This window comes from Chlorocebus sabaeus, chromosome 16 (assembly GCF_047675955.1).
Source record: "Chlorocebus sabaeus isolate Y175 chromosome 16, mChlSab1.0.hap1, whole genome shotgun sequence".
NCBI lineage: Eukaryota > Metazoa > Chordata > Mammalia > Primates > Cercopithecidae > Chlorocebus > Chlorocebus sabaeus.
Genome location: NC_132919.1, coordinates 28,428,306 through 28,455,540, shown reverse-complemented (window position 1 = coordinate 28,455,540; position 27,235 = coordinate 28,428,306). Strand labels below are relative to the sequence as shown.

At 47.4% G+C, this 27,235-nt stretch overlaps 1 protein-coding gene across 1 annotated transcript; it reads left to right on the top strand.

Annotated features, from left to right (window-relative positions):
- SLC6A4 (solute carrier family 6 member 4) lies at window positions 1-26,154 on the top strand. The gene is made up of 13 exons (XM_037992569.2): window positions 1-621; window positions 3,188-3,322; window positions 3,772-3,991; window positions 4,816-4,954; window positions 6,223-6,357; window positions 6,723-6,826; window positions 9,104-9,231; window positions 10,572-10,684; window positions 11,351-11,482; window positions 12,777-12,876; window positions 14,180-14,280; window positions 18,949-19,116; window positions 24,024-26,154. The coding sequence occupies exons 1-13, from the start codon at window positions 279-281 to the stop codon at window positions 24,096-24,098; spliced, it is 1,893 nt and encodes a 630-aa protein (XP_037848497.1). The 5' UTR covers window positions 1-278; the 3' UTR covers window positions 24,099-26,154.
- Window positions 26,155-27,235: the final 1,081 nt, after the last annotated feature.

Below are 27,235 nucleotides of genomic sequence, written 5' to 3'. Positions count from 1 at the left end.
TATGGACTGCCATGTAGCAAATAGGATGTCTCACATTTAACAGATGCATTTGTAATCGTGTTAGCTAATGTAGTTTAAGATGTATGATGAGTTAATACCAAAGACGAGTAAAATGTCTAACTTTATTCTCCTTCCTCTGTGTTTCTTTCCAACAGAGTCAATCCTGACGTGTCAATCCCGACGATAGAAAGCTCGGAGGTGATCCACAAATCCAAGCACCCAGAGTTCAGTTGGGATCCTTGGCAGATGGACATCAGTGCCATTTACTAACCAGCAGGATGGAGACCACGCCCTTAAATTCTCAGAAGCAGCTCTCAGCATGTAAGGATGGAGAAGACTGTCAGGAAAATGGAGTTCTACAGAAGGTTGTTCCCACCCCAGGGGACAAAGTGGAGTCCGGGCAAATATCCAATGGATACTCAGCAGTTCCAAGTCCTGGTGCGGGAGACGATACGCGGCACTCTATCCCGGCGGCCACCACCACCCTAGTGGCTGAGCTTCATCAAGGGGAACGGGAGACCTGGGGCAAGAAGGTGGATTTCCTCCTCTCAGTCATTGGCTATGCTGTGGACCTGGGCAATGTCTGGCGCTTCCCCTACATATGTTACCAGAATGGAGGAGGTCAGTATCACAGGTTGCGAGTAGAGGCTGTGACCTGGGGTGGGCTGTGAGCCGGGGTGGGCTGAGACCCGGGTGGGCTGTGACCCGGGTGGGCTGTGACCTGGGGTGGGCTGTAGGTCCTCTTGAGAGGCCAGAACACAGATCACATCTTTTCAGTCTTCACTGGTGTAAGTCTGGGAACATGATGGCTTAGACTTTCGAGCTGGTCGAAAAGTCAAATCTCGCCAGGCATGGTGTCTCATGCCTGTAATCCCAGAACTTTGGGAGGCTCAGGCAGGTGGATCACCTGAGGTCAGGAGTTCAAGACCAGCCTTGCCAACATGGCAAAACCCCATCTTCACTAAAAGTATAAAAATTAGCTGGGTATGGTGGTGGGCCCCTGTAGTCCCAGCTACTTGGGAGGCTGAGGCAGGAGAATCACATGAACCTGGGAGGTGGAGGTTGCAGTGAGTCAAGATGATGCCGCTGCACTCCAGCCTGGGTGACAGAGCTAGACTCTGTCTCAAAAAAAAAAGAAAAGAAAAGTCAAATCTCCAGCAAGCCAAAAGCTGAAGGGAGTGTGTCTGAGGCTCTCCGGGTTGAAGCTGGGTGAAGCGCTCCCAAGCCTGACCTCATAGATCTCCAGCATCATTAGCACTCCATTTACTGAAGGGCCTCCTCATCCTGCATTCTCCAGGCTCTGTCCTCCCTCAGCTAGAAGTGAGGGAATGGCCATCAGCCCTGTGCTGAGTCCCTTCACTCCTGCTGGCAACTTCTGCTGGGAAGAGTCCAGAAGGGTAGGCCTGCGTAAGGGAAAATTTGGAGGTTGCTTCAGCGTCCCAGATGCTCCTGATCCTTTGGACCCGTGTGAGGTCAGAGAAGGGCATCAACGTAGGTCCAGAGTCTTAATTACCAGTCTGGGCAGAATTTAAGCTGGATTAGATTCACAGCATGACATTAATGCCAACCTCAAAATACGAATGGCTGGCCCTCCTATCTCCTCCTGGGATGTTAGATTTTTGAGGCCAGAGGCCCTATCTTGTTCCTTGTACCCCTAAAGCCTATCAAGTAGATAACTTATAGATTATCAAAAATAGTAGCTGACTATAGGCCTGAAGATGGGAACCTGGGGGAGAGCGGAGCAGTGGGGGAAAGTGAGTGGGTTTGGGGCCTCTGGACTTGTTATCAGCACAGGAAAATAACAAGAAGTGGGTGTCAAATGAGTCAAGCTTGATTTTGATGGAAGCTCTGACAACAGATTTGGGAGGGCAGTTAAAAAGAGGTTTGGGGATTATCCATTTGTGTCACTCTCACTTCTCCCATGACCTAACACAGAATGGCCTGGATTTACTGTCTCTTTTAAGGATTTCTGTCCATGCAGCTACAAAGGTAGTTCCAGGGGGCCCCCGGGAAGTTCAGAGCTTCCTGCCTAGGAGGAGCAAAAGTCATAATCACCTTATCTCCTGCTCCAGAGGACTCACCTTTAGCCTGAGCATTATGTAAGGGGCTGGGTCACTGGTGACGTTTCCCTTACACTCATTCCCCAGCGTAAAGCTGATCAAGCAGGCTCTTTGGAGGAAGGCCGTCACGAGAACACATGGTTTTATTCTCGAGCCGGGCTTACCCAGTGTGACTGTAAATTACGTGGACCTTTATGACTTGCATGGACCTCAGGTTTCTGGGTTCAGAGCATTTTACAGCAGGTAAAATTATCAGGGAAAAATCACAGCTGACCCCCACTTTAGGCTAAAAACTCAGGCTGCAGGTGAACATTCCCCAACTTGGTATTTTAAAATTCAGCCTCAGCCACAAGATCCGGGAGACACCAGCATCTCCAGTTAGGTAGCAGCTCTGTGCTTTCCTGTTCTGTGAAAACTACCCTGTCCAGCCCCTCCTGCAAACGGCGCTTGTCAGGGAGCGTTCCGGCTCAGTGGAATTACGGAAGTGTAGCCAAATATGAATAACCATGTGTCTGGAGCCATAGACAATACTGATGAACAAAGATGCTGATTCCGTGACTCACAGGTGGTTGCAGCTGTTGCTACAGATTGTCACAGGTGATCTATTCCAAGGATCCCAGGTATTGGTTGCATCAGAATCACCTTAGGGAGCTTGAACACAATTTTTGTGTTGTACTCATGCTTGGAGATTCTGCTTCAGGAGGTCCAGGGTAGACCCAGGAATCTAGGTGACTATGATGTGTGGCTACATTTGGGAAACTCAGCTCTCCTCAACTGTGTTCTTTTATAGGGAGGAAACTGGGGCTCAGAGAGGGGAAGTGGCCCAGGGTTCTCAGGCAGTCAGAAGGGGACGTGATCCTGCCCGTTCTGTTGACTCCCAAACCCGGCTTTCTTCCCAATTGGTCTCTTGGCCTCCTCTGAAACCTCATTTTAGTCATGGCGCTCCCCCTACGACTGCTTCTGGCAAAGCAGTAAGACCAGAGGAGCATAGCGTGAGGCCACTCAGCCCAGGGTGGCTCCGTGACACTCACATCATCCGGCGACTGTGATTCTCAGAGTCACAGATTGGTTGGGCTATCCTGGGACAGATGCGGGCAGGAAGTGAAGTTGTCTTTCATCTGCCTCAGGGGCATTCCTCCTCCCCTACACCATCATGGCCATTTTTGGGGGAATCCCGCTCTTTTACATGGAGCTCGCGCTGGGACAGTACCACCGAAACGGATGCATTTCAATATGGAGGAAAATCTGCCCGATTTTCAAAGGTAACTGAAGGGCTTGGTGGGGTGGGTTAGTGGAGCCTCTCAGGAAGGGATTTCCATCAGTGGGTGGGAGCTGGGGACCTTCTCCTGGAATCAGTCAGGCCTTAGGAGATGGCTTGAGTAATTAAGGCTTTGACTGTGTAAGTGGTGTGAAATGGTTAAAGAGAAACAGAATAAATGGCGATGAGAAGTAAACGAATGTAAATATTTTAAAGCATTAGCAAGACATGTACACATTTTCTAAAACGTGTTACCTTGCAAATACATACGAGTGACTCACAGCAGGGCCAGTTTTCCCGTGGTGGCCTGGAGTCCTTGAAATGGAACGGAGGGCGGCACCCACCTGTACCCCTCTGCTGGGCTGCGGGGCTTTCCGATGCCGCGTTTCAGCCTTTTGTCATTGGGCCACCCTTAAACTCGGCCTCTGTCTCCCCGTCTCACCCACTGCCCAGGGATTGGTTATGCCATCTGCATCATTGCCTTTTACATTGCCTCCTACTACAACACCATCATGGCCTGGGCGCTATACTACCTCATCTCCTCCTTCACGGACCAGCTGCCCTGGACCAGCTGCAAGAACTCCTGGAACACTGGCAACTGCACCAATTACTTCTCTGAGGACAACATCACCTGGACCCTCCATTCCACCTCCCCAGCTGAAGAATTTTACACGTAAGTGCATGTAAGTGAGGGGTGGGCCTGTTAGGGGCAGGCCACACCCCTGGGATTTGTCTTCTTAGGAAGGCCAGGGCCAGGGGCTCCCCACCTCTCTCCTGGCAGATTTCTGAGAGATGACGCTATCAGGGGTGGGAGTAGCAGAATTCTGAGTTGGGAAACTCTACCTCAAGTGCTCCACGGCCTGGCCCTGCTGTGCCTCCCGCACTTTCTCATGTGCCAAGCCAGGTTGCTCCAACGCGCCCAAGCCCGTCCCTCCCTTCACATTCCAAAATTACTCCCCTCCCCTTGTTCTGGGTCCTCCTCTCAGCCGAATGTCATGGAGGCAAAGCATCCTAGTACTTTGAAAGTTCAAAACTATTCAAATGGTTTAATGTGTTAACTTCGTAAGTGGCATCTACCCTTTGGAAGAAGCAGCTTGGGGAAGGTAGTATTCTTTAATGCTGGAATTTCAGGCAATGGCAGCCCAAAGAGAGAGCTACTTTGGGGTAGGGAAGAGAGCCGACTCCCCACGCTTATACATCCCTCATGTCCCCAGAAGCCAGTCACATTGGCAAAGGAGTTCAGGTCTCAGCCAGCAAAGGAGAATCCAGGAAGTCTGCCTTTAGGTTGAACACTCTTCCCGGGGTGTTAGCCAAATGGGCTTTGTGGTCCTTCAGGACAGGCAGGTCCAATCCCAGCTCTTCCTGGGCCTCAGTGACCACTTGGTCCTAGCAGCACAGTGTCCATTTGTCCTGGGCACCCTCAAAGGAGCAGCACAGATGTGTGCCCAGGTCACTCTCCAGAGCCTCTCAGGGGCCTTTCTTTCTCCTTCACCCCAGGCGCCACGTCCTGCAGATCCACCGGTCTAAGGGGCTCCAGGACCTGGGGGGCATCAGCTGGCAGCTGGCCCTCTGCATCATGCTGATCTTCACTGTTATCTACTTCAGCATCTGGAAAGGCGTCAAGACCTCTGGCAAGGTGAGGAGGGCTCTGACTGCCGAGCCAGGCCTGCCCAGGGGTCCACAGGCTCTCAAATTCAAAACCCAGTAGCCTGGACAGACAGCACTGTTTCCTTCCACACCAAACACATTCTGTGATGCACCCTCTCTCTCTTCACCACATTTGTTAGAAAATTCTAGAAGTGGGTTGGGCATGGTGGCTCACGCCTCTAATCCCAGCACTTTGGGAAGCTGAGATGGGTGGATCATTTGAGGCCAGGAGTTCAAGACCAGCCTGGCCAACATGTCGAAACCTCATCCCCACCAAAGAAAAAAAAAAAAATAGCTAGGCGTGGTGGCAGGCACCTGTAATCCCAGCTACTCGGGAGGCTGAGGCAAGAGAATCACTTGAACCTGGGAGGTGGAGGTTTCTGTGAGCCAAGATCATGCCATTACACTCCTGGGCAACAGAGCAAAATTCTGTCTCACAAAAAAAAAAAAAAAGGAAAAGAAAAAACAATATTTTCTGGAAATGGGCCAATGCCAAGAACCATTACATGATTTTTTTTTTTTTTTTCAGAATTCCTTTAACCCACCGGTAGTACCACAATTAATAATTGTGGCAATAATTTACTGGAAACCCATCGTGGACCATGTTCAGTGCTTTTTATACACTGGCCAGTGCTATTGTTTCCTGCTAGATACTCCCTCAACCTTACAGATGCGTAGTGGGCTCAGAGGTAGTTCTACTGGCCAACCTGAATCCGATCCTGTCTGTGTGATTCCAAGGGCTGTGATCTTTCTGCCACACCACCTTGCCCTCCTTTCCCAAGGTCTTCAAGAATAAAAGACATGGCTGGGCGTGGCGGCTCACGCCTGTAATCCCAGCACTTTGGGAGGCCGAGACGGGTGGATCACGAGGTCAGGAGATCGAGACCATCCTGGCTAACACGGTGAAACCCCGTCTCTACTAAAAAATACAAAAAAAAAAAAAAAAAAAAAAAACTAGCCGAGCGAGGTGGCGGGCGCCTGTAGTCCCAGCTACTCAGGAGGCTAAGGCAGGAAAATGGCGTAAACCCGGGAGGTGGAGGTTGCAGTGAGCCAAGATCCGGCCACTGCACTCCAGCCTGGGCGACAGAGCGAGACTCCGTCTCAAAAAAAAAAAAAAAAGAATAAGAGACACTGATGTCCATCCACCCATCTCCCTCCCCTCCCCTCCCCCGCTCCCCTCTGCTGTTTCCCTCCCCTCCCCTCCCCTCCCTGGAACAGCACGGTGATAACCCATGCTTTCGCCCTTCTTCCTTACAGGTGGTGTGGGTGACAGCCACCTTCCCTTATATCATCCTTTCTGTCCTGCTGGTGAGGGGTGCCACCCTCCCTGGAGCCTGGAGGGGTGTTCTCTTCTACTTGAAACCCAACTGGCAGAAACTCCTAGAGACAGGGGTAAGATAATGAGGGAAATATCTGTACCTGTCTCATTTTACTAAACGAAGCTGGTCCTCCTCCACATCGGACAGTAGGGACAACTGAAATGTGGCTTTAGTGTGCAAGTCTGCCATGATACTTTAACCAAGAAATACAAGCAGTAAAGTACAGTTGAGGCCACTGGATGGGTTTATGCCTAGATGATAGGAAGAGAAATCACATTTGTTGGCACTTGATTTATGGCTATGCCTGGAATGAGCCTTAAAAGCTGGTTTTCTGCCTCTGCACTTAGCCACATGGAAGCAGGAGAGACGACCCTGTTGGTGCCAGGGTCAGCCTGTGTCTCCCCCTCACCCCAGGCCCTTACCCCTGCTGTGTTCCAGGTGTGGATAGATGCAGCTGCTCAGATCTTCTTCTCTCTTGGTCCGGGCTTTGGGGTCCTGCTGGCTTTTGCTAGCTACAACAAGTTCAACAACAACTGCTACCAGTGAGTATCTGAGGTCCCCAAAGAAAGCTTGAAAGTGGCGTGAAAGTCAGCCAGTGTGGAGGAAGGTGATTGGACCGATGGCCTCGAATCTGGCCAGGTTTAGGCCTTGATGCCACTGCCCCTCAAGGGTACTGCAGGCCCCTGACCAGCTCACCCATGGCCAGAGCACTCACTGAAGCCGGGGCTTCACCCGGGCCGCTCAGAGGCTGAGAGGGCCCCAGGCCCTTCAGTTTTGTCAGCGCTCCTCTATATAAAAATAATAAGAGGCTGGGCGCGGTGGCTCACACCTATAATCCCAGCACTTTGGGAGGCCAAGGCAGGCGGATCACCTGAGGTCGGGAGTTCCAGGCTAACCTGGCCAACATGGCAAAACCCTGTCTGTACTAAAAATACAAAGATTAGCCAGGCGTGGTGCACACCTGTAATCCCAGCCACTTGGGAGGCTAAGGCACAAGAGGTTGCAGTGAGCCGAGATCGTGCCATTGCACTCCAACCTGAGTGACAGAGCAAGTTTCCAGAGAGAGAGAGAGAGAGAGAGAGAAAGATTTCAAAGTAAGTTTACAAAAAGCTGCAACATACAATTACATAGTTAGGTTTAACTAGTCAATGTGTTTAACAACAAAAATTATAACGTGATTATTTGTATTACGTATAAACAAAAAGTATGATGATCACGTTATTTTGACTAACACAAAATGCCATAATTTTTCTTTTCTTTTCTTTTCTTTTTTTTGAGACAGAGTTTCTTGTTGCCCAGGCTGGAGTGCAACGGTGAGATCTCGGCTCACCGCAACCTCTGCCTCCCGGGTTCAAGTGATTCTCCTGCTTCAGCCTCCCAAGTAGCTGGGATTACAGGCATGCATCACCATGCCCAGCTAATTTTGTATTTTTAGTAGAGACAGGGCTTCTCCATGTTGGTCAGGCTGATCTTGAACTCCCAACCTCAGGTGATCCACCCACCTCGGCCTCCCAAAGTGCTGGGATTACAGGCGTGAGCCACTGCACCCAGCCAAAATGCCATAATTTTTGCAACAAAATCCTATTTCAGAAATTTTAACAAAATAGGAAGTGTTACACCAATTATGGTTTTAAATATCATCCACTGGGCCAGGTGCGGTGGCTCACACCTGTAATCTTAGCTCTTTGGGAGGCTGAGGCAGGAGGATCATTTGAACCTAAGAGTTTGAGTCCAGCCTGGGTAACATGGCGAGACCCCATCTCTACAAAAAATTTAAAAATTAGCTGAGTGTAGTAGTGCATACCTATAGTCCCAGCTATCCAGGAGGCTGAAGCAGGAGGATTGCTTGAGCCCAGGAGGTTAAGGCTACAGTGAGCTGTGTTCATGCCACTGCACTATAGCCTGTGCAACAGAGGGAGACCCTGTCTCAAAAATAAATAAATAAATATCACCCATCATCTTTAGACTTAATTTTGATCGATCACAGATGGCAGCATCCAGCAATCTCCTTGTGCTATGCATAAGATAATTGTAGAACTGATTTTTTTTTAAAGGTGGGAGGGAAATTCACATGTACCCTAAGCAATGTGGCCTTGCACTGGGACACCACCCTGCAGTTGTATGATGAGGCTGTCATTTAAAAGTGTGAGGGTGGGAGTTTCAGACCAGCCTGGCCAACATGGGAAGACCTCGTCTCTACTAAAAATACAAAAATTAGCCAGGCATGGTGGCAGGCACCTGTAATCCCAGCTACTTGGGAGGCTGAAGCAGGAGAATCGCTTGAACCCGGGAGGCAGAGGGTACGGTGAGCCGAGATCGTGCTACCCGCACTCCAGCCTGGGCAATAGAGCAAGGCTTCATCTCAAAAAAAAGGAAAGAAAAAAGGTGTGAGAGTATCTCTCTGGCTGGAAGTCTGTGACTTAGTTTGAAGATAATGTCAAAGTCTAAATCTGAGGATCTCACAAATGTGAAGCTTAGGCCCTGTCCTGGCCCCCACTCCAACCCGGGCCGTGCTCCAGAACAAGGCTGGTTTGAAATGGAGAGGTCTGCGCTGGCAGGATCACCTTTTAAAGCACCTGCCACTGCTCTTCTCCCTGCACCATGTGTGGTGGTCATGGCAGTCGGAGCTGCAAGCTTCGGCAGCTGGGCTCTGGGAGAAGGGGAAGGGGCTCTGGGACAGGCTGGAGGTTCCTTCAGTTCAGCCTGCTTGTCCTTGCTGTGGCCGGCCTGTCTAAGGCAGGGCAGGCACATAGACAGTTGCTCCTTAGAGCCCTGATCTTGGAACTGTCTCAGGCAGCCCCTTGGGTTTTCCCCTCCAGAGATGCCCTGGTGACCAGCGTGGTGAACTGCATGACGAGCTTCGTTTCGGGATTTGTCATCTTCACGGTGCTCGGTTACATGGCTGAGATGAGGAATGAAGATGTGTCTGAGGTGGCCAAAGATGCAGGTAGGACCTCAGGTTTTGTGCAGGTCCCTTGCTCCTACTGAGTTGCTTTGCTTTGAACCTTTATAAAGATCTAACTTTTGATTTATTTCTAAATGTTCCCGAAATTTTCCAAAGAAGGCTGGGCATGGTGGAGTTCAAGACCAGCCTGGACAACATAGTGAGACCCTGCCTCTGTAAAAAATAAATGAGCTGGGCATGGTAGTGCACACCTGTAGTCCCAGCTACTCAGGAAGCTGAGGTGGGAGGATTGCTTAAGCCTGGGAGGTCAAGGCCACAGTGAGCCATGATCACGCCACTGTACTCAGCCTGGGTGGCAGAATAAGACCGTGTCTCTAAAGTAAAAACATTTTTTATTCAAAGATTTGAGAGAAGGTTGATGCCTTGGAGATCTTTCCATGTGTTCAGGCCATGCAGGGACAGGGCAACTTCCTTGGCACCCAGTTCTGGGGCCTTCAAAATCTGTGGGCTTGAAATGTTGACTCTGATGATGGCTTTAAAACCCGTGTTTGCTTCCTGTGATGGTCTTGTGATGGCTCAAAGTCTAGTAAGCAAATAATCATTTATCCGTAGAACTGCACCTTGCAGAAAAAGAAAATCTAGCCAATATGACCACTCTATTTTACCATGAAGTTTTCGTGGAAAAAGAAAATAGCGACAGAGGTAGAAAAAAACAGATGACGGCATCTAGTGGGCGAGGTCCCAGGGCCTTCTTGCTAACAAGCTTGTATCTTTGGCCTGATTCGGTGCTTTGACCAACTCCATGCCCCAAACGAGGGCACTGCTTTGACCAACTCCATGCCCCAAACGAGGGCACCCCTAGCTAGCCCATGAGAGGCTGAAGACATGTCCCTCACACTATCAAAAGGGACTTCACAATAGAAAGAGGTCTTTATTCCAAGGCCTCTGTGACTCTACAGAAATCAATGTAACATTTCCTACTGTTCTGGAGCTGAAGACATCAGAGGGGGTAACTGCCACGGACTTCAGAAATATCAATCCTGGTCCTGAAAAATCCCACAGAATTGTTACACGGTGGAAACTCTTATTCTTGTGTGCAGCTTTGCCAGTCTCTGGGTCTTGGGTCTGTTACCCACCCCCAGGGTTCATGGAGGGCACACAGTTTTCAAGATGGAGGCCCCACCCTTCCTGCCTCCCAGGAACTGGGGTGGCCAGGTCAGATGGAGTAGAGAGTGAGGAAGCACTTGGTGTGTGTCAAAACCTGATTCGCGCATAAGGTCTTGTGATGAGAATTGTAACTTGTTGTGGCTGAGTTTTCCTCTGTGACATCTTTGTAGGATAGGTCTTGTCAACCACCTCCTCCTCTCTCCCCTCTGTCTCAGGTCCCAGCCTCCTCTTCATCACGTATGCAGAAGCGATAGCCAACATGCCAGCGTCTACTTTCTTTGCCATCATCTTCTTTCTGATGTTAATCACGCTGGGCTTGGACAGCACGGTGAGGACATGGGAAGGGGAAGTGGGCTGTGGGAGGATGAAGTGGAAAGGAGGAGGACGCAGCTGGACTCAATTCCCTCCCATCCCTGGCCATCCCAGGCAGTGGTGGCTGCTCCCTTCTGGTGCCCCATGCCCCCTGCTGACTCCTCAGCATTTACCACCCTCTGGTGCATTCGAGTCATTCATGAGATAATGTGGGTCAAGCGCCTGGCACAGGCCCAAGGCTCACATACATGAACTGTTATTGAGCACTGTTCCTTGGCCCAATTATGGCGCCTACAGGCCAGGGCGAGGTCTCTCCTGGGTCTCTGCTTTGTCAAGCATTCAGTTCAGGGCCTGGAATTATTAGTGTGGAGTGAGTCTCAGCTTTGAGTTGGCCTTTCTGGTGCAGAGAAAGTCTCCCCGAGACCTCATATATCAAAGTTCTGTCCACGTGTTCTGTTTTGTTTCCTGGCTCTCCTTAGTGACGGGCTTTAAATGACAGTGTAAAACGGCGAAATACTCTTTGAGATGCTTTCATGGTCCAGTGAGTCGGGGAACTGGTGATAATCAGCTTGACCAGTCACTCAGCAACGTCACCCCCTTACCCCTCCCTCCCATTCACTGTTCTGAAGGCTACAGCCTTGTCCCAAAGCCTCCACTGTGACTGCTTGCCTGTACCTCCCAGTTTGCAGGCTTGGAGGGGGTGATCACAGCTGTGCTGGATGAGTTCCCACACATCTGGGCCAAGCGCCGGGAGTGGTTTGTGCTCGCCGTGGTCATCACCTGCTTCTTTGGATCCCTGGTCACCCTGACTTTTGTGAGTACCACCCCCCCAGCTTTGAGTTGGCCTCCCCTAGGGCAACAGAACACTAAGGAAGCTGTTCCTCTCCTTCCATCTCACATGGCGCCCTGGCTTTGGGACCAAAAGAGGGGAGGTTGTTATTCCCATTAAAAAATTTGTCATCAAGAAGAAAAGTTGTTTCTTGCACATCTGCTTGTAGACTCTGTGCATAGTATCCACCGGCTCTCAGCATTTTACAGTAGATCCCACTGGATTTCAGGCTTCAAAAACTATCTGGAGAAAATGAGGATTTGCTTTTCCAGCCTATTTCCACTCTTTAGAGCTGCTTTCGTGGGGATACTGCCCTGACATTTTGTACGTCATGTGTGTCATGCCGCTTGGTCTCCTCCAGAATTTGCAATGGTAAAAAAGTCACACCCTCTCTAGAGATTTCTTTCTTTCTTTCTTTCTTTTTTTTTTTTTTTGGTAACTGAAGTAAATACTCTGAAGCAGATTTTGCAGATGTGCATCTTTAAGCCCTGACCCTGATGGCCCTGGAGTGGGGGTCACAGGGACTGAGTGGAACCCCAGTGAGTCATGATTTAGGACAGAAGGCAAAACTGTGACCAAGGCCCTTAATGTGTCTGGTATCCTGGGCCCTTCTGGATTCAGTCTTTAGAGGCAGGGATTCTCCAGGGTCCGGTCCACAGCAGGTGTTCAATAAGTTGAAGAAAGTTTAAAATAGAACCCAAGGCCCTTTGGAGTTTTTCTCTTAAAGTTTAATGGGGAGAGGAAATAAGAAGAATGAACTACACAGGATGGGGGAAGAGGCGTCTGAGTAGGTAAAACCTGCCCACACTGCAGAGGCCTGTCCAAGAAGCAGTTTCTTTTTTTTTTTTTTAGATGGAGTCTTGCTCTGTCCCCCAGGCTGGAGTTCAATGGTGCTATCTCAGCTCACTGCAACCTCCACCTCTTGTGTTCAAGCAATTCTCCTGCCTCAGCCTCCTGAGTAGCTGGGATTACAGGTGCCCGCCACCACGCCTGGCTAATTTTTTGTATTTTTAGTAGAGATGGGGTTTCACCATGTTGGCCAGGCTGGTCTCGAACTCCTGACCTCAGGTGATCCGCCCGCCTCTGCCTCCCAAAGTGCTGGGATGACAGACATGAGCCACCGCACCCGGCCTAAGAGGCAGTTTCTGGGGTACTCACATTCAGTCCCAGGTGGGATTTTTCCAGAATGATTCTAAGTGAGGAAGCCCCTGCAGGTCTCTATAGTTGGAAGGGGTGGCACCTCAGAGGGCCCTCACCCAGGCTCTGCTCTCCCCTCCAGGGAGGGGCCTACGTGGTGAAGCTGCTGGAGGAGTACGCCACGGGGCCTGCAGTGCTCACTGTCGCGCTGATCGAGGCAGTCGCTGTGTCTTGGTTCTATGGTAAGACGCTTCCTTCAGCCAGCTGGGTCTCTTCTACACCATCAGCTGGCACAATGGCAAAGGGCTGATTTCACCAAAAAAGGCGGTGAAGGGCAGTTTGCAAGATGTGACCTCCCGACGATGGGTCTGTAAGAGTCTCGGCCAGGCGTGGTGGCTCCCGCCTGTAATCCCAGCACTTTGGGAGGCTGAGGCAGGTGGATCACCTGAGATCAGGAGTTCGAGACCAGCCTGCCCAACATGGTGAAACTCCGTCTCTACCAAAAATACAAAACAAACAAAAAATTTAGCCGGGCATGATGGTGCATGCTTATAATCTCAGTTACTCGGGAGACTGAGGCAGAATTGCTTGAACCTGGGAGGCAGAGGTTGCAATGAGCCAAGATCACGCCACTACACTCCAGTCTAGACAACAGAGTGAGAGTCTGTCTCAAACAAAAAACCCAAAAACAGACAAAAGTAAACCACTTTTGCTTGTTATTTGTTACACATATTATCCAGGAGGGGACACACATTTTGGGTTGCACACAGGCCCGTTTTTTTTTTTTTTTTTTTTTTTTTTTTAAAGAAGAAATCTTCTTACCTCCTTGGCAATTTAGAGGACCAAGTTCAATTGTGTGAATCTCCATAGACCTGCCCTAGGAACTGCTGGGACCTTTCGGGGAAGCAACCACAGAGCACCTTCTCCTTCTCAATTTCTCACTCTTCTTTGGGAATTTTCAGTTCTCACTTCCACACCAGTGACTTTTTGTAGAAGAACCTTTGATCTTGATCTGGCATATGAATGGGCAATATTGTGGTTAAAAATTTCCCTTGAAAGTTTCCAGTGTCATGGTCAAAGCCAGTGTCTGTCAGACGGATTCACCATTCCTGGACAAAATTCAACTTTTTTACAATAACAATGAAATCAGATACACACTCAGCTCTCAGGAAGGCAGTGCGGCACCAAGAAGGGGGTGTGCATCTCTTCCCAGATGCCCATCCATCCTCCCAGATGTCCATCCATCCTTCCAGATGCACATCCGTCCTCCCACCCTATGTAGAAAGAGTCTTGCTTGCTATAAAAATGCAGTTTTGTGACAAGTCCCCCAGTCCCACTTTCGGACCAGATTGTTGTTGCTGCAGTCCTCCTAGAGAGAAATTCCAGAGCTACTCTGTGTCCAGGGTAGGAATTCCGGCTTGTCATTTCCCCTTGTCATTCCCAGTGCTGATTCTGTGACTCTGACTCTCCCAGAGAATCAGGGCACAGCAGCACAGCCCGTGCCCTTTCTCAGCCTCTGCCTCTCTTCCCCTTGGGCGGTTCCAGGCATCACTCAGTTCTGCAGGGACGTGAAGGAAATGCTGGGCTTCAGCCCGGGCTGGTTCTGGAGGATCTGCTGGGTGGCCATCAGCCCTCTGTTTCTCCTGGTGAGTTGCGATTTCCCTGTTCCTCCTTGCCCTGGCGAAAGACTTGCCCCCAGATACATAAAAAATGAATTGTAATGGCTGGGCGCGGTGGCTCATCCTGTAATCCCAACACTTTGGGAGTCTGAGGCAGGCGGCCAACATGGCAAAACCCCATCTCTACTAAAAAAAATACAAAAATTAGCCTGGTATGGTGATGGGCACCTGTAATCCCAGCTACTCAGGAGGCTGAGGCAGGAGAATCACCTGAACCTAGGAGGCGGAGGTTGCAGTGAGCCGAGATCGCGCCACTGCACTCCAGCCTGGGTGACAAAGCGACACTCTGTCTTAGAAAATAAATAAATAAATAAATAAATCGTATTGAAGAATAACATATGCATAAAAGTATTAATATACATATCATAAGTGTACATCTCAAAGAAATGTTATAAATTGAGCACACCTATGTAGCCAAAACCATACCAGGAGACAAAAACATGACCAGCACTTCAGAAGCCCCTCTTGTGCTCCCTCCCAGCCACTATGCCCACCATGGTTCCCCACCCTTCTGACTCCTAACACCGTGGAGTAGTCTGGGCTTCAGTCACTCTGGCGCGTCACACCTCTGCTCAGTCTCAGCCTTTATGGAGTGCTAAATGCCAGGCCAGACTTCAGGCTCAACTTACACCCACTGTTCTATAAATCCTCACGATAGTTCTATGAAGTGGTTATAGTTCTGGCACTCCCGTCTTACATTTAAGGAGATTGAGGCCGGGTGCGGTGGCTCATGCCTGTCATCCCAGCACTTTGGGAGGCTGAGGCGGGTGGATCACCTGAGGTCAGGAGTTCAAGACCAGCCTGGCCAACATGGTCAAACCCCGTCTCTACTAAAAATACGAAAATTAACTGGGTGTGGTACTGGGTGCTACTCAGGAGGCTGAGGCAGGAGAATTGTTTGAATCTGGGAGGCAGAGGTTGTAGTGAGCTGAGATCATGCCATTGCACTCCAGTCTGGGTGACAGAGCAAGACTGTTTCAAAAAAAAAAAGAAAGAAAAGAAAAAGAGGCCGGGCACGGTGGCTCAAGCCTGTAATCCCAGCACTTTGGGAGGCCGAGATGGGTGGATCACGAGGTCAGGAGATCGAGACCATCCTGGCTAACACGGTGAAACTCCATCTCTACTAAAAAATACAAAAAACTAGCCAGGTGTGAAGGCCGGTGCCTGTAGTCCCAGCTACTTGGGAGGCTGAAGCAGGAGAATGGCATGAACCCGGGAGGCGGAGCTTGCAGTGAGCTGAGATCCGGCCACTATACTCCAGCCTGGGCGACAGGGCAAGACTCCGTCTTAAAAAAAAAAAAAAAAAGAAAAAGAAAAACGAAAGGAGATTGAGGCTTACCAATGTAAAGTGAAGGGTCCAAAGTCACACAGCAAAAAGAACTGTTCAAGACCAGGGAAGGATCTGCTGTGCTCTTCATGGGGGCCCTGATGGGGTACTAGTACTTGTGTGTTTACAATTTTGTATGCATCTTCTTTAAGATAACACAAAGCTCTCTAAGCAAAAATGCACGTCAAAACTAGAATCCCTGTATTACCAAAGGACCTGGGTGAGACAGTTGAGTCCCAAGGGTTGTCCATGTGTTGAGATGTGTTCAATATTCACTTTGTCCTTGGTTCACGTGCCCCTGTCCAAGATGGATAGCCTGCTGGCCTCCCAAGAGTGTGCTGAGGTAGCCTGGGGTAAACTGATGTCATGCACACCAACAGGCACTATTCTTCAGTTCTTTCATTTATCTGGAACTTTGTTTTTGTTTTTGTTTTGTCTTTTAGAGCCAGAAATGTTGTTAGATTGTTCCTTCAGTCCACCTCCAGCTTTTTAGGAGTATGTAGGCTATCCCATTTTGTTTTATGACATCTCTTTGGCATCCAGCTGTTCTGTGTCCCCTTTCAAAACAGCTGGGTGCAGTGGTTCACACCTGTAATCTCAGCATTTGGGGAGGCCGAGGCAGGTGGATGCCTTGAGGTCAGGAGTTCAAGACCAGCCTGGGCAACATGGCAAAACCCTGTCTCTACTAAAAATACAAAAATTAGCAGGGCCTGAGCAAGAATCAGTCTAAAAAAAAAAAAAACAGAAATGAAAACAGCTCTTTTTGTATTCTGTGTTTTGACTTTCTTGGGGTAGCCCTTTATTTTTTGTACTTCTTTTGTACCCACACATCTTGACATTAACTTATCTATGATGGACAACATGCTTGTTCTTGCCTTTGTGACACTGCATGTGTCTCTCTGTACCCCAGAATTCCTCCTTGACTTCCTTTCCCCGGACCCTTGAGGTTTCCAAAATCAAAGCCAATGTTTGCACCAAGCAGCACATGTTCCCAGGGTGCAGTGACTCTGGTGCAAGCTCTGGGCTCCTGAGATGTTGGCCTGGGAGCTCATTATGACCTTATCAGCTTCCTGATGTTTTTAGGCACATTTGAAATGCATGTGTTTTTAAATCCAGAAGTTTTAGTTGTTTTCAGTGAGAGGGTTGTTGGAAGTCGCCTAGCCCATCCCACCAGAAGCAGAAGCCCTGACATAAATGGGTTATTAATTTATATTATTACCAGTACTTCTCAATAATCTACTTAAACATTTTTATTTGTTTTTCAAAGGAAGAAGAGTCACTGGATTAATTCCTTGAGGGCAGAAAGATTGTTTGTTTGTTTGTGTGTTTACTTCCATATTTATTCCCCCCACAGTGAGGAAATGATGTCTAGGGAGACGTGAAGGCAAGTAAAACATTCACTGTGGGTATAAAATTTAAGAAGGCACCAAAGAGCTCAGTACTCATGATGAATATTATTTTAATGCAATATTTTTTAAAAATACAAATTAATTCAAAAAGATCCATGATTAACAAAATATCAACATTTTCAATAAACACAGGGGCCAGCCCTGTACTTGTACGTCTTACCTCACTTGCTTTACCCTAATCTGGCCGTGTTAGAGCCTGTCTTTTAAAAAATTGTAATAAAATATTATTTATTTTGATTTTGGCTCCCGCTTAAATGTTGTGCCTGAGGTGAGTGCCTCCATGTGCTTTGGGACTTGAGTCTGTTCATTTCTGTCAATTTCTGGCTGTCAGCCTGGGTAAACTCTTGGTACACAGTCATTGCGTTTCTTTGCCCAGTAAAACCCACGTGCAGCTTTGGATGTGGGCGCATTACTCACAATTCCCATGATGTTTGCCATACTCACCCCCTCTACAGCCAACTGCCGTAGTGCCTAATTGAGAGAGGCACATCTGTCTTCCGCTTCTGCGTTTACTTAACAGGTCCCCTGCTTTGGGCTTCTTAAGGCTGCTTTAGGTAAACAACAAGTAGCTTACTAAAAATATTCTTTTTCACTGCAGCCAGGTTGAAAGAAAGAAAATATTGTGCATGAGTAGAAGCCAGGATGTGTGAGGGGGTTTCTGAAGTAGCACTTGCCCCAGCCAGAGGTCGAGCCCGCGACGACTGAGTGGGATTCCATACACCTGACATTAGGAGACAATTAGCCGGGATGGCTCCTAACCACATCCTCCTTCCCTGTTCCCAATCTTCCTCCGTAGCCGGCTCTGGGGATGAGGAGCGTGGGTTAGGAGGAAGGTTTGCAATTGACCAGGCTCCTGTTTTGAAGGCTTCCTCCTAGACTTAAGATAGCACCGCTCAGAGGATGGATGTGTGTTTAGCAATTTCCCATTTTATTACCTGCAGACAGAGAAAAAAAAAGATATAAATAGATGTTTAACCACACAAATAATTTACATTACTGTCTTCTTTATGACTATGAAATAATAAAATACAATTAAATCAAGAGCAATAACGATTTCGGCACAGTGGTACTAAGCAAAATCTGGAAACCAAGGAAATAAGAAAACCCATAAACCGGGTGTTGGGAGCACACTGTGAAATTTTTCTTGGTCAAAATTCTCACAGTATGTTCAAGTGAAAGGTGTATTAAGCTGCTTTTTTTCCTTCCATAATTCCTTTCACGATGAGGGCCTGTGGCAGGCAGTCATTCACTGCTGAGATGCCTAGTGGCAGAGCTATCTTTCTTGAAACCCCAGGCGATGAAGCTTAATGCAGAAGGCAGAGAGCTCAAGAAAATGAGAGAAGGAGCACACCCCCAGAAGCCTGAGTCCTCTCTGGGTCTTGAGAACCTTCTTATCTTTCCTGGACATCAGGCACCTTCCGTCTGACCGAAAACAACCACAGCCAGAAACGCAAGGCAATGAAAACAAAGCAGAGGAAGCCCGGGGCCTGGCGGGGGCTGCAGAGAAGTCACCCAGTTTATTCGTCTGCCTTCTGGCAAGACAAGGCCCAAATCACTCTCAAGGTTGCCAGTCTCTTCGCCTGGGCAGAGGCCCGTCCTGAAGTGGGAGCTGCAGGCTCCCCGACTATAGGGGCAGCTGTAGGGCTACTGCAACATCCCCCTATAGGAAGTGAGGGCTGGGGAGGAAAATCAGGGAAAGCACCTGGCTGGTTTAGTCTTGCAGCTTGGGTACAGAGGCTGGTAATTCTGTGTGTCAGAGTTCAGTCCAGGATATATCACATCTTGGGAATTTCCTGAAAGTATCTTACCTTTAGCGTTTAGTGTTTATGGTATCGGAAATGTCTCTACCTGCATGGATATTGTTAAGGTTTTTAATGTTTCTTGGAATTTCTGTTTTAGTTCATCATTTGCAGTTTTCTGATGAGCCCGCCACAGCTACGACTTTTCCAATATAATTATCCCCACTGGAGTATCATCTTGGGTTACTGCATAGGAACCTCATCTTTCGTCTGCATCCCCACATACATAGCTTATCGGCTGATCAGCACTCCAGGGACATTTAAGGAGGTACGTGCTAGTTAGTGTGTATATGTGTGTGTTCAGACTGCTAATTGTTTTGGGAGAAAAGGATTCTCTTGTTATCCTCTATTCAAAATAGGATTCACCAGGAGGCACGCAACCCTAGATATGTATGTACCTGCGCCATAGCAAAGACCTCTCATGGCTGTCACTGTCATCTTAAGGCATCTCCCAAAGCCTCAAGTGCAAGGGTAAAAGAGTGAGCTGATCATTTGGGTGCACCAGAGCATTCAGCTTGGGCTATGCATAGGTTTTCAAACTTGTCAGGCAACTCCCCTGCCTCCTGCTTGCCACTGGCCATGGACATCAGAACTGTGATGTCTGGAGCAATACATAAATCTTAAGTGGCGATTGTGGTGGAAAATGTCCATGGTGACTTTTCTAACAGCAATGTGACAAGTACTATTTTGGAAATCATCACAAAATAAGGATGTTGCAACAATATCATAGTTTTAGCTCAAAATTGTTAGCTATCTAACAATAGCATAATTTTAGCTCAAACCATTGGAGTAAAAATGTTTTGCCAGGATAGCAAGATTCATTTTAGCAATGAATGCGCTGTAGAAACGTTAATAACAGTACCTTACAATTTGTATGAGTGCCATTTTCAAAGCATCTGCATGTCAAGTATCCTATTCTGTTATCAAAGTACCTTGGGAGGTAAACAAGCAGGCATTATTACCAGACAAGGACACAGAGGTGGGGAATAATCTTCTCGAAGTTTCCTTATTTCCGGCTGGGCACGGTGGCTCACACCTGTAATTCCAGCATTTTAGGAGGCCAAGGCGGGAAGATCACTTGAGGTCAGGAGTTCAAGACCAGCCTGGCCAACATGGTGAAACCCTGTCTCTACTAAAATTACAAAAATTAGCTGGGCATGGTGGCACTGACCTGTAGTCCCAGCTACTCAGCATAATCTATAATAGCCTGAGACCAGGGGTGGGCTAATTTGAGATCTTACAGCAAAATTTAGACATGAGACCATCACAGTAGTCATCCTAAGACATTTCATAAGAAATGAGAAGCAAGAGAACACAGGCAATTAAACATCAGCTCTTTCTTTTCTTTCAGACAAGGTCTCACTCTGTACCCCAGGCTGGAATGCAGTGGTGTAATCATGGCTTACTGCAGCCTCAAACTCCTGGGCGCAGGGGATCCTTTCACCTCAGCCTCCTGAGTAGCTGGGACTATAGGCGCCTGGCCAATTTTTAAAATTTTTAATGGAAACAAGGTCTCACTGTGTTGCCCAGGCTGGTCTCAAACTCCTGAGCTTAATCCTCCTGCCTCAGCTTCCCAAAGTGCTGGGATTGCCGGCATGAATCACTGCACCCGGCCAAACATCAGCCCTTTCTGAGAACAACTGGGTTCATTTCTTTTTCGAAACAGGAAAACTGAATTCAGGGTGAACAGAACTCTGAGCTCTGTAGTTACTAATTTCCTAGAGCCAAAGCAGCCCTCTCGTGACTGCGCTCCCCGCAAAGAGCCTTGGGCCCCGTGCTGCTTCCTGCACACTCTCTTACCCAGAGTCACTGAACGCATTCCTTCCAGTCGTCCGTCATGGCAGTTGTGATGATCTATGAGCTCTGTTGCTTCAAATCCAGAGGCCAAGGTTGGAGGTGGGAACCGTGTTAGGTTAGTAAATGTCAGGATTCTTCAGTCACAGGCTACACCTCAGATCCTGGCCATCTTTCTCACAAATTCCCCCAGTTGGCCACAAGGGAATGCCACCCAAAAGTGTGTCACTAACAGAGCTCAGATCCGTTAGCAGTAGAGGTAAGACTAATTGTAGGTAGGGCAGTCTTCATGAGGGACCACCAGACGGGGAGCAGTGGTTACCCGGAAGCAGTGTGGTACATACACCCTGTCAGTGCGGACCACGGAAAAGGCCCTAGTCGGCTCTGGCAGACACTCACCTTATCTGGGCCTCGGTTTCCTCATCTTTCAAATGTGCTCATTCGGCCATATTAACATTTCCCAAAGTGTGTTCCAGGGGCTGTCACAGGTATTATTGCTGGAGAAAAAGTTTATGTAGTCAGGTAATTTTTTCAGACGCTGGACTAAGGCAAGTTAAACAGGTTTCTTGGCTGGGCATGGTGGCTCACACCTGTAATCCCAGCACTTGGCAGGCAAAGGTGGATGGGTCACCTGAGGTCAGGAGTTCAAAACCAGCCTGGCCAACATGGTAAAACCCCGTCTCTACTAAAAATGCAAAAATTAGCTGGGCGTGGTGGCAAGCACCTGTAGTTCCAGCTTCTCAGGAGGCTGAGGCATGGGAATTGCTTGAGCCTGAGAGGCAGAGATTGCAGTGAGCTGAGATCATCGAGCCACTGCACTCCACCCTGGGCAACAGAGTGAGACTCTGTCTCAAAAAAATTAAATAAATAAATAAATGGGTTTGTTTACCTCAGGACTTCTCAGAAAAACTTCTCAAAAAATATGCCGTTGTGCATGTTTAATCTCTGAGAATAAAGCATTGCTGTGTTTTTTTTGCCAAAGGTCTAGAATTCTTCACAATTCTTTATGAATACCAGACTTGCTAGTCTGTAACTTTCTGTCTGTGAGGGAGGGAAGCCTCATATAAAATCCTTTTGGGCCCTGGCCACATGCAAGGTTGGAGTTTGTGGAGTGAGCCACCGCTTACTGGTGTAATTTGAAGCGTATCACACGTACCCACAGCCTGGAAGTCTCGTGTTGGAGTCATCCACTGGCTTAGGTCATTTTTGCAGAAACTACTAATAATCCACCCAAAGATACTGGAAAATGGTCCCTAATGAGTACACGTTTATGAAGATATCAAGAGGAATCCATTTCTTAGATTAACTTGTTATCATCTTGCAGAAGGCCAGGGCCTGGCAAATTTTGAGAGCAGCAGTGGCCTGGCAACTAGAATGCTGACAAAGTACGGAAAACAGACGTGGGCCTGGCATCCTGGGTGGTCAGTCACCAACAGGGCAGCAGACCATGTGGGTAGGTTAGGGCACAAAAGCCAAGTGTTTGACTTTACGACATTGTTCATTGCTGGCCTTGCCCCACCAAATACCTCGGTGATCTCTTCTCTCTCTGAGCTGTGGTGATAGCTCCACTTAAGACAAGTTCTAGGAGTCGAGCATGGTACCATGCACCTGTAGCTCCAGCTACTTGGGAGGCTGGGGCAGGAGGATCCCTTGAGCCCAGGGGTTCAAGACTGCAGTGAGGCATGATTGTGCCACTGCACTCCAGCCTGGGCAACAGAGCAAGACCCCGGCTCTAAAAAAAAAAAAAAAAAAAGGCGGCCGGGCGCGGTGGCTCACGCCTGTAATTCCAGCACTTTGGGAGGCCTAGGCGGGCGGATCACAAGGTCAGGAGATCGAGACCATGGTGAAACCCCGTCTCTACTAAAAAATAGAAAAAAATTAGCCGGGCGCAGTGGCGGGCGCCTGTAGTCCCAGCTACTGGGGAGGCTGAGGTAGGAGAATGGCGTGAACCCGGGAGGCGGAGCTTGCAGTGAGCCGAGATTGCGCCACTGCACTCCAGCCTGGGCGACAGAGCGAGACTCCGTCTCAAAAAAAAAAAAAAAAAAAAAAAAAAAAAGGCTTGTTATAGTGATCTCTGTCTAGTTCTCAACTAACAAGTCATAATTCCGTTGAATCAGGCATAGTTCACATGTTAATCTGTGGGAATGTGTGCCTTCTGAAAGGCTGCTTTCTGTGACTCGGCATGCTCTGGCAGCTGATGAGCCCTGCAATGACTCCTTTTAAAACGGATTTCTAGCGAGAGTTCAGTGCGCAGATACTAAGGTCATGAGGAGCACAAAATGTGCAATTTTGTGCATTTTGCCCTATAGTGCATTTCATTAACTGTAGGACTGGAACTTTTTGAATTTTATAGGCCCTATTCCTTAAACAACAAACTCCCAGAAAGAGGACATAGAAAAGCTTGAAGGCGTCTCCAGACGTTTTCAGTCCAAAATTAAAATGACAGGAGCAGAACGTCGCCTAAAGATCAGTAAATCAAAGGATGCTTTGAGATCCAAATTGTCTGCTTATGATACATACAGACTTTTGGCCAAAAAAGATTTTATTAAGCCACTTAATAAAGATTTTTCGAAGCCTCTGCAGGCAGTGCTGCTGTTTTTTTTCCTCCATATCCCTGAGCTGCTTTTTGCCACTCTGATGCTGAGTTTTACAAGGCAGGTTGTATATTTCATACTTAAGCCTAAGTATATTTCGGATCCATCTTAAAGCTTCTGTGTACCTCAGCTGTTTCTATAGTAGACCTTCTCAGCCACTTCTCTGTGATGAGTACTACATCAACACAATGTTGCATTAGAAGTGATGATTTCAATAATCGCATCTTTTACAATTTAACTATGTGATAATTTACACTCTTGTATGAACTAACCAGTATTGCTTTACAGGTGAATTCATTAAATTAGTAACATCCTGGCTGTTACAGTGGCTGATAGCACTGGGCACTATGGCTGCAGTGTGTCTGCAGGGGACAAAGAGCCTGGGTGAGGGGATGGGGGCCAAAACCCAGCAATTGCTCTGCTCCCCAAGCCCTGTGTGGCCGCAGAAGCCTCCTCTGTCCAGAGAAAAGTGTACCCTTTCCCAAGTCCTTCAAAAGCATGTTATTGGCCATCAGAGATTCTATTGAAGGCTCATCATTTTCTTCCATTAGTGTTATAATGATTTTCTCAGTTTACAGATGCGTATAGTTCCTAAATATATCATTTTAATTCATATTTGAGAGTAAATAAATTGGGAATTCTTTTCCTAAGGAAAGTCAAATTCCAACTCGCTGTTAGATGTTATTGAAGTGTTGGTTTAAGCTTTGTTTTAATATTAATGTTGACTATTTTTGCAAGTTTTAAAAATTACAAGAATGTTTATAACGTTGTATTTTCTTCCCAATAGCGTATTATTAAAAGTATCACCCCAGAAACACCAACAGAAGTTCCTTGTGGGGACATCCGCTTGAATGCTGTGTAACACACTCAATGAGAGGAAAAAGGCTTCCCCATAACCTCCTCCTCCAGTTCTGACGAGTCACGCCTGCCTTGTCCCCTCCAAGTGGATGAGTTTCCAGCTAAGCCTGATGATGGAAAGGGCCTTCTCTACAGGGACACAGTCCCAAGAGACGATGGTGCCCAGACTCAAGGCCTCCAGCCACTCATTTCCACGGACTCCCCTGGACATATTCCCACGGTAGACTGTGATGCAGCTGAGCCGGCCTGTTTTGGACATGCGAGGATGTGAATGGAGGTGATGAAAAGCACCCTATCAGTTAGGATTAGGTTTAGAATCAAGTCTGTGAAAGTCTCCTGTATCATTTCTTGGTATGACCACTGCTATCTGGTATCTGTTTGCTTCTAAAGGTTTCACTGTTCATGAATGCGTAAACTGCGTAGGAGAGAACAAGGATGCTGTGTCACTAGCCATATATTTTCTGAGTAGCATACAGAATTTTATTGCTGGAATCTACTAGAACCTTCTAATCCATGTGCTGCTGTGGTGTCAGGAAAGGAAGATATAAGAAGCTAAAATGAAAAATAATGTGTCCATGTAAGCATGTGAGTCTGTGTATATTGTTGTTTCAGTGTATTCTTATCTCTAGTTCAATACTTTGGGCCCATTACAAATATATGAACTTCCCCAAATTTTTCTTACATTAACAAATTCTACCGACTCAATTGTGTATGGAGGTTATTACTTGAAGGGTACAATCACTACTAAATGCTCTGCCACCCACTCCTTTTCCAGCGACACTGCTTGGCCCACACACTTTCCTTTACGGGCCAGCCTCTGGCGTTTGCTGCACCTCATTGCCACCTTCCTGTCTCTCTGTGCTAAACATTCACAACAGTGTTCCACAGGCAGATCTGGCCTATTTCATTAGTCACTGCAGCTTGGCTGTGAAGTACATTGCAGGTGGATCTTGTCGCATGCCCCTTCAGTGTTTACCTGACTCTCTGGTTTAAGCTTTGTCTGCCTTAGGCGACTGAGTGTGACTGTCCAGGTTGCTTTGCTAGGTAAAGAGAGGAGAGTAAATTGGATTCTTGCTTAGCCCTGGGACATACAGATCTGGCACCCTAACCTAAACCAAGGCATCTTCACTCCAAGAGCAACTGGAGAGTCTGGGTTAGCCTTACATGGACCTCGCCACTTACTGGCAGTCACAATTGTGAGCCCTCCAGATAATTTTTAAGATTGAGTCTAAGTAAGGCTGCTTGGGAAATGGTCAGCTCAGTAAATCACCTTTCATTTCACATAAAGCCCTTAACATAGATAGGTAAATTTGGCCTTTGGTGGCTCGTGACTCTCAGAGGCATAGGTAGAGGAGCAAATTAATATTTGTAGCATGGGAATTCCTTATCAGAATTTTGAGGGGAATAAATCCTCATCAGAGACAAAAGGACTTCATCATCTGGCCGCCTATCACTTCAGTTCTCTGTATAAATGAAATTTAATTCTAACAACCTTATAAAAAGAAGGTCTAGACAGCAGAGGAAACGTCCTGTCCAATTCTAGGTTTTTCTCCCTCGGCCCCCTTTCCCCAGCCTTGTCTACCCTGGCCTGCTTCCTGCATTCTCTCCACGCCCTGCTATTTCTGATTCTTTGCTTCTCTTAGTGAGATACTTTCCTTGTATGATAGCTGCTGAGACGTTTCCCAGAATACTAGAGGAAAAGAAGAGGGGAATTTAGAAATGTCCCTCACTGACCTAGCTCCATTATCTTCACTCTTTCATTCTTCCTGCCGCCTCATGCCCATTCTCTTTACCGTCTAGCATGCTGAAAAGAAGGAAGTGATCTAAATGCCAGCATATTCAGTGGTAAATATTAGTTGGGGCAAAAGAAAAACCGTGATCACTTTTGCACCAACCTAATAGCTTTGCACATTTTAAGAACTTGCTTTATGAAGATATTCAGATATGGATTCTCTGCACCCCACATACTTAGACATTGTTCAAATATGCTACTTTAAAAAAAAAAACACCTTTTCAAACAGAATTAGAGTTTTGCCAAACCTGGTATTAAGGGAATTGTGCAGGAGCTTTGAAAGTTTTCAAACTTTATTAAACTAAAATAAATAAATAAATAAAAATCTCTGTCTGTTCTGCATAGTATGCATTTATTTGACCCCTATTTATCACTACTACTACGTTTTTTTTTAAAAAAGAAAATTTAAGAGTAGGTAGGTGGATTTTAAAATAATATTTTAAAGACCTTTTACATCTATATGTAGCATTTATAGAAAAACAAAAACTAAAAATAGAATTGAATTATAACATTATTTAAGGACTGAAGTTAATTTTTTTTTTCTTGTAATTGTATCAGTAAGAAATACGCAAGAGGCCGGGTGTGGTGGCTCACACCTGAAATCCCAGCACTTTAGGAGGCTGAGGTGGGAGGATCACCTGACATCAGGAGTTTGAGACCAGCTTGGCCAACACGGCGAAACCCCGTCTCTATTAAAAATAGAAAAAATTAGCTGGGTGTGGTGGTAGGCGCCTATAATTCCAGCTACTTGAGAGTCTGAGGCAGGAGAGTCGCTTGAACCCAGGAGGCGGAGGTTGCAGTGAGCTGAGGTAGCACCATTGCACTCCAGCCTGGATGACAAGAGCGAAATTCCGTCTCAAAAAAAAAAAAAAAAAAAAAAATTGTTACACTTAGTTCCATGGAAAGAATATTCTAAAGCTTTAAGTCTTCTTTTTCTATTTTCCATAGTATTGCCCTTTCCCCACTTCATTGTTTAACTATCTCTAAATTTGAATGATAGAATAATATTTTAAAGGTCAGATAATGCCATTAGAGGCAGAGACAAACCCAAACCTGGGGACCAAGCTAATTTCTCTGCTCTTGAGAGCACTAAAGACAAGTGAACTGGAATTTTATTGCCCCTGCTAGAATGAAATAATACCTTCTCCGCCAGGCGTGGTGGCTCACACCTATAATCCCAGCACTTTGGGAGGCCAAGGCAGGCAGATCACTTGAGGTCAGGAGTTCGAGACCAGCCTGGCCGACATGGTGAAACCCCATCTCTACTAAAAGTACAAAAATTAGCCGGCCATGATGGCAGGTGCCTGTAATCCCAGCTACTTGGGAGACTGAGGTGGGATAATCACTTG

What these genes read in the sequence shown, in the direction of transcription:
- SLC6A4 (XM_037992569.2), top strand. Translation starts at nt 279, where the DNA reads ATGGAGACCACGCCCTTAAATTCTCAGAAGCAGCTCTCAGCATGTAAG. An exon ending in ATGTTACCAGAATGGAGGAG is followed by an intron (nt 622 to 3,187) that starts GTCAGTATCACA and finishes CATCTGCCTCAG; the next exon opens with GGGCATTCCTCCTCCCCTAC. An exon ending in CTCCAGGGACATTTAAGGAG is followed by an intron (nt 19,117 to 24,023) that starts GTACGTGCTAGT and finishes TCTTCCCAATAG; the next exon opens with CGTATTATTAAAAGTATCAC.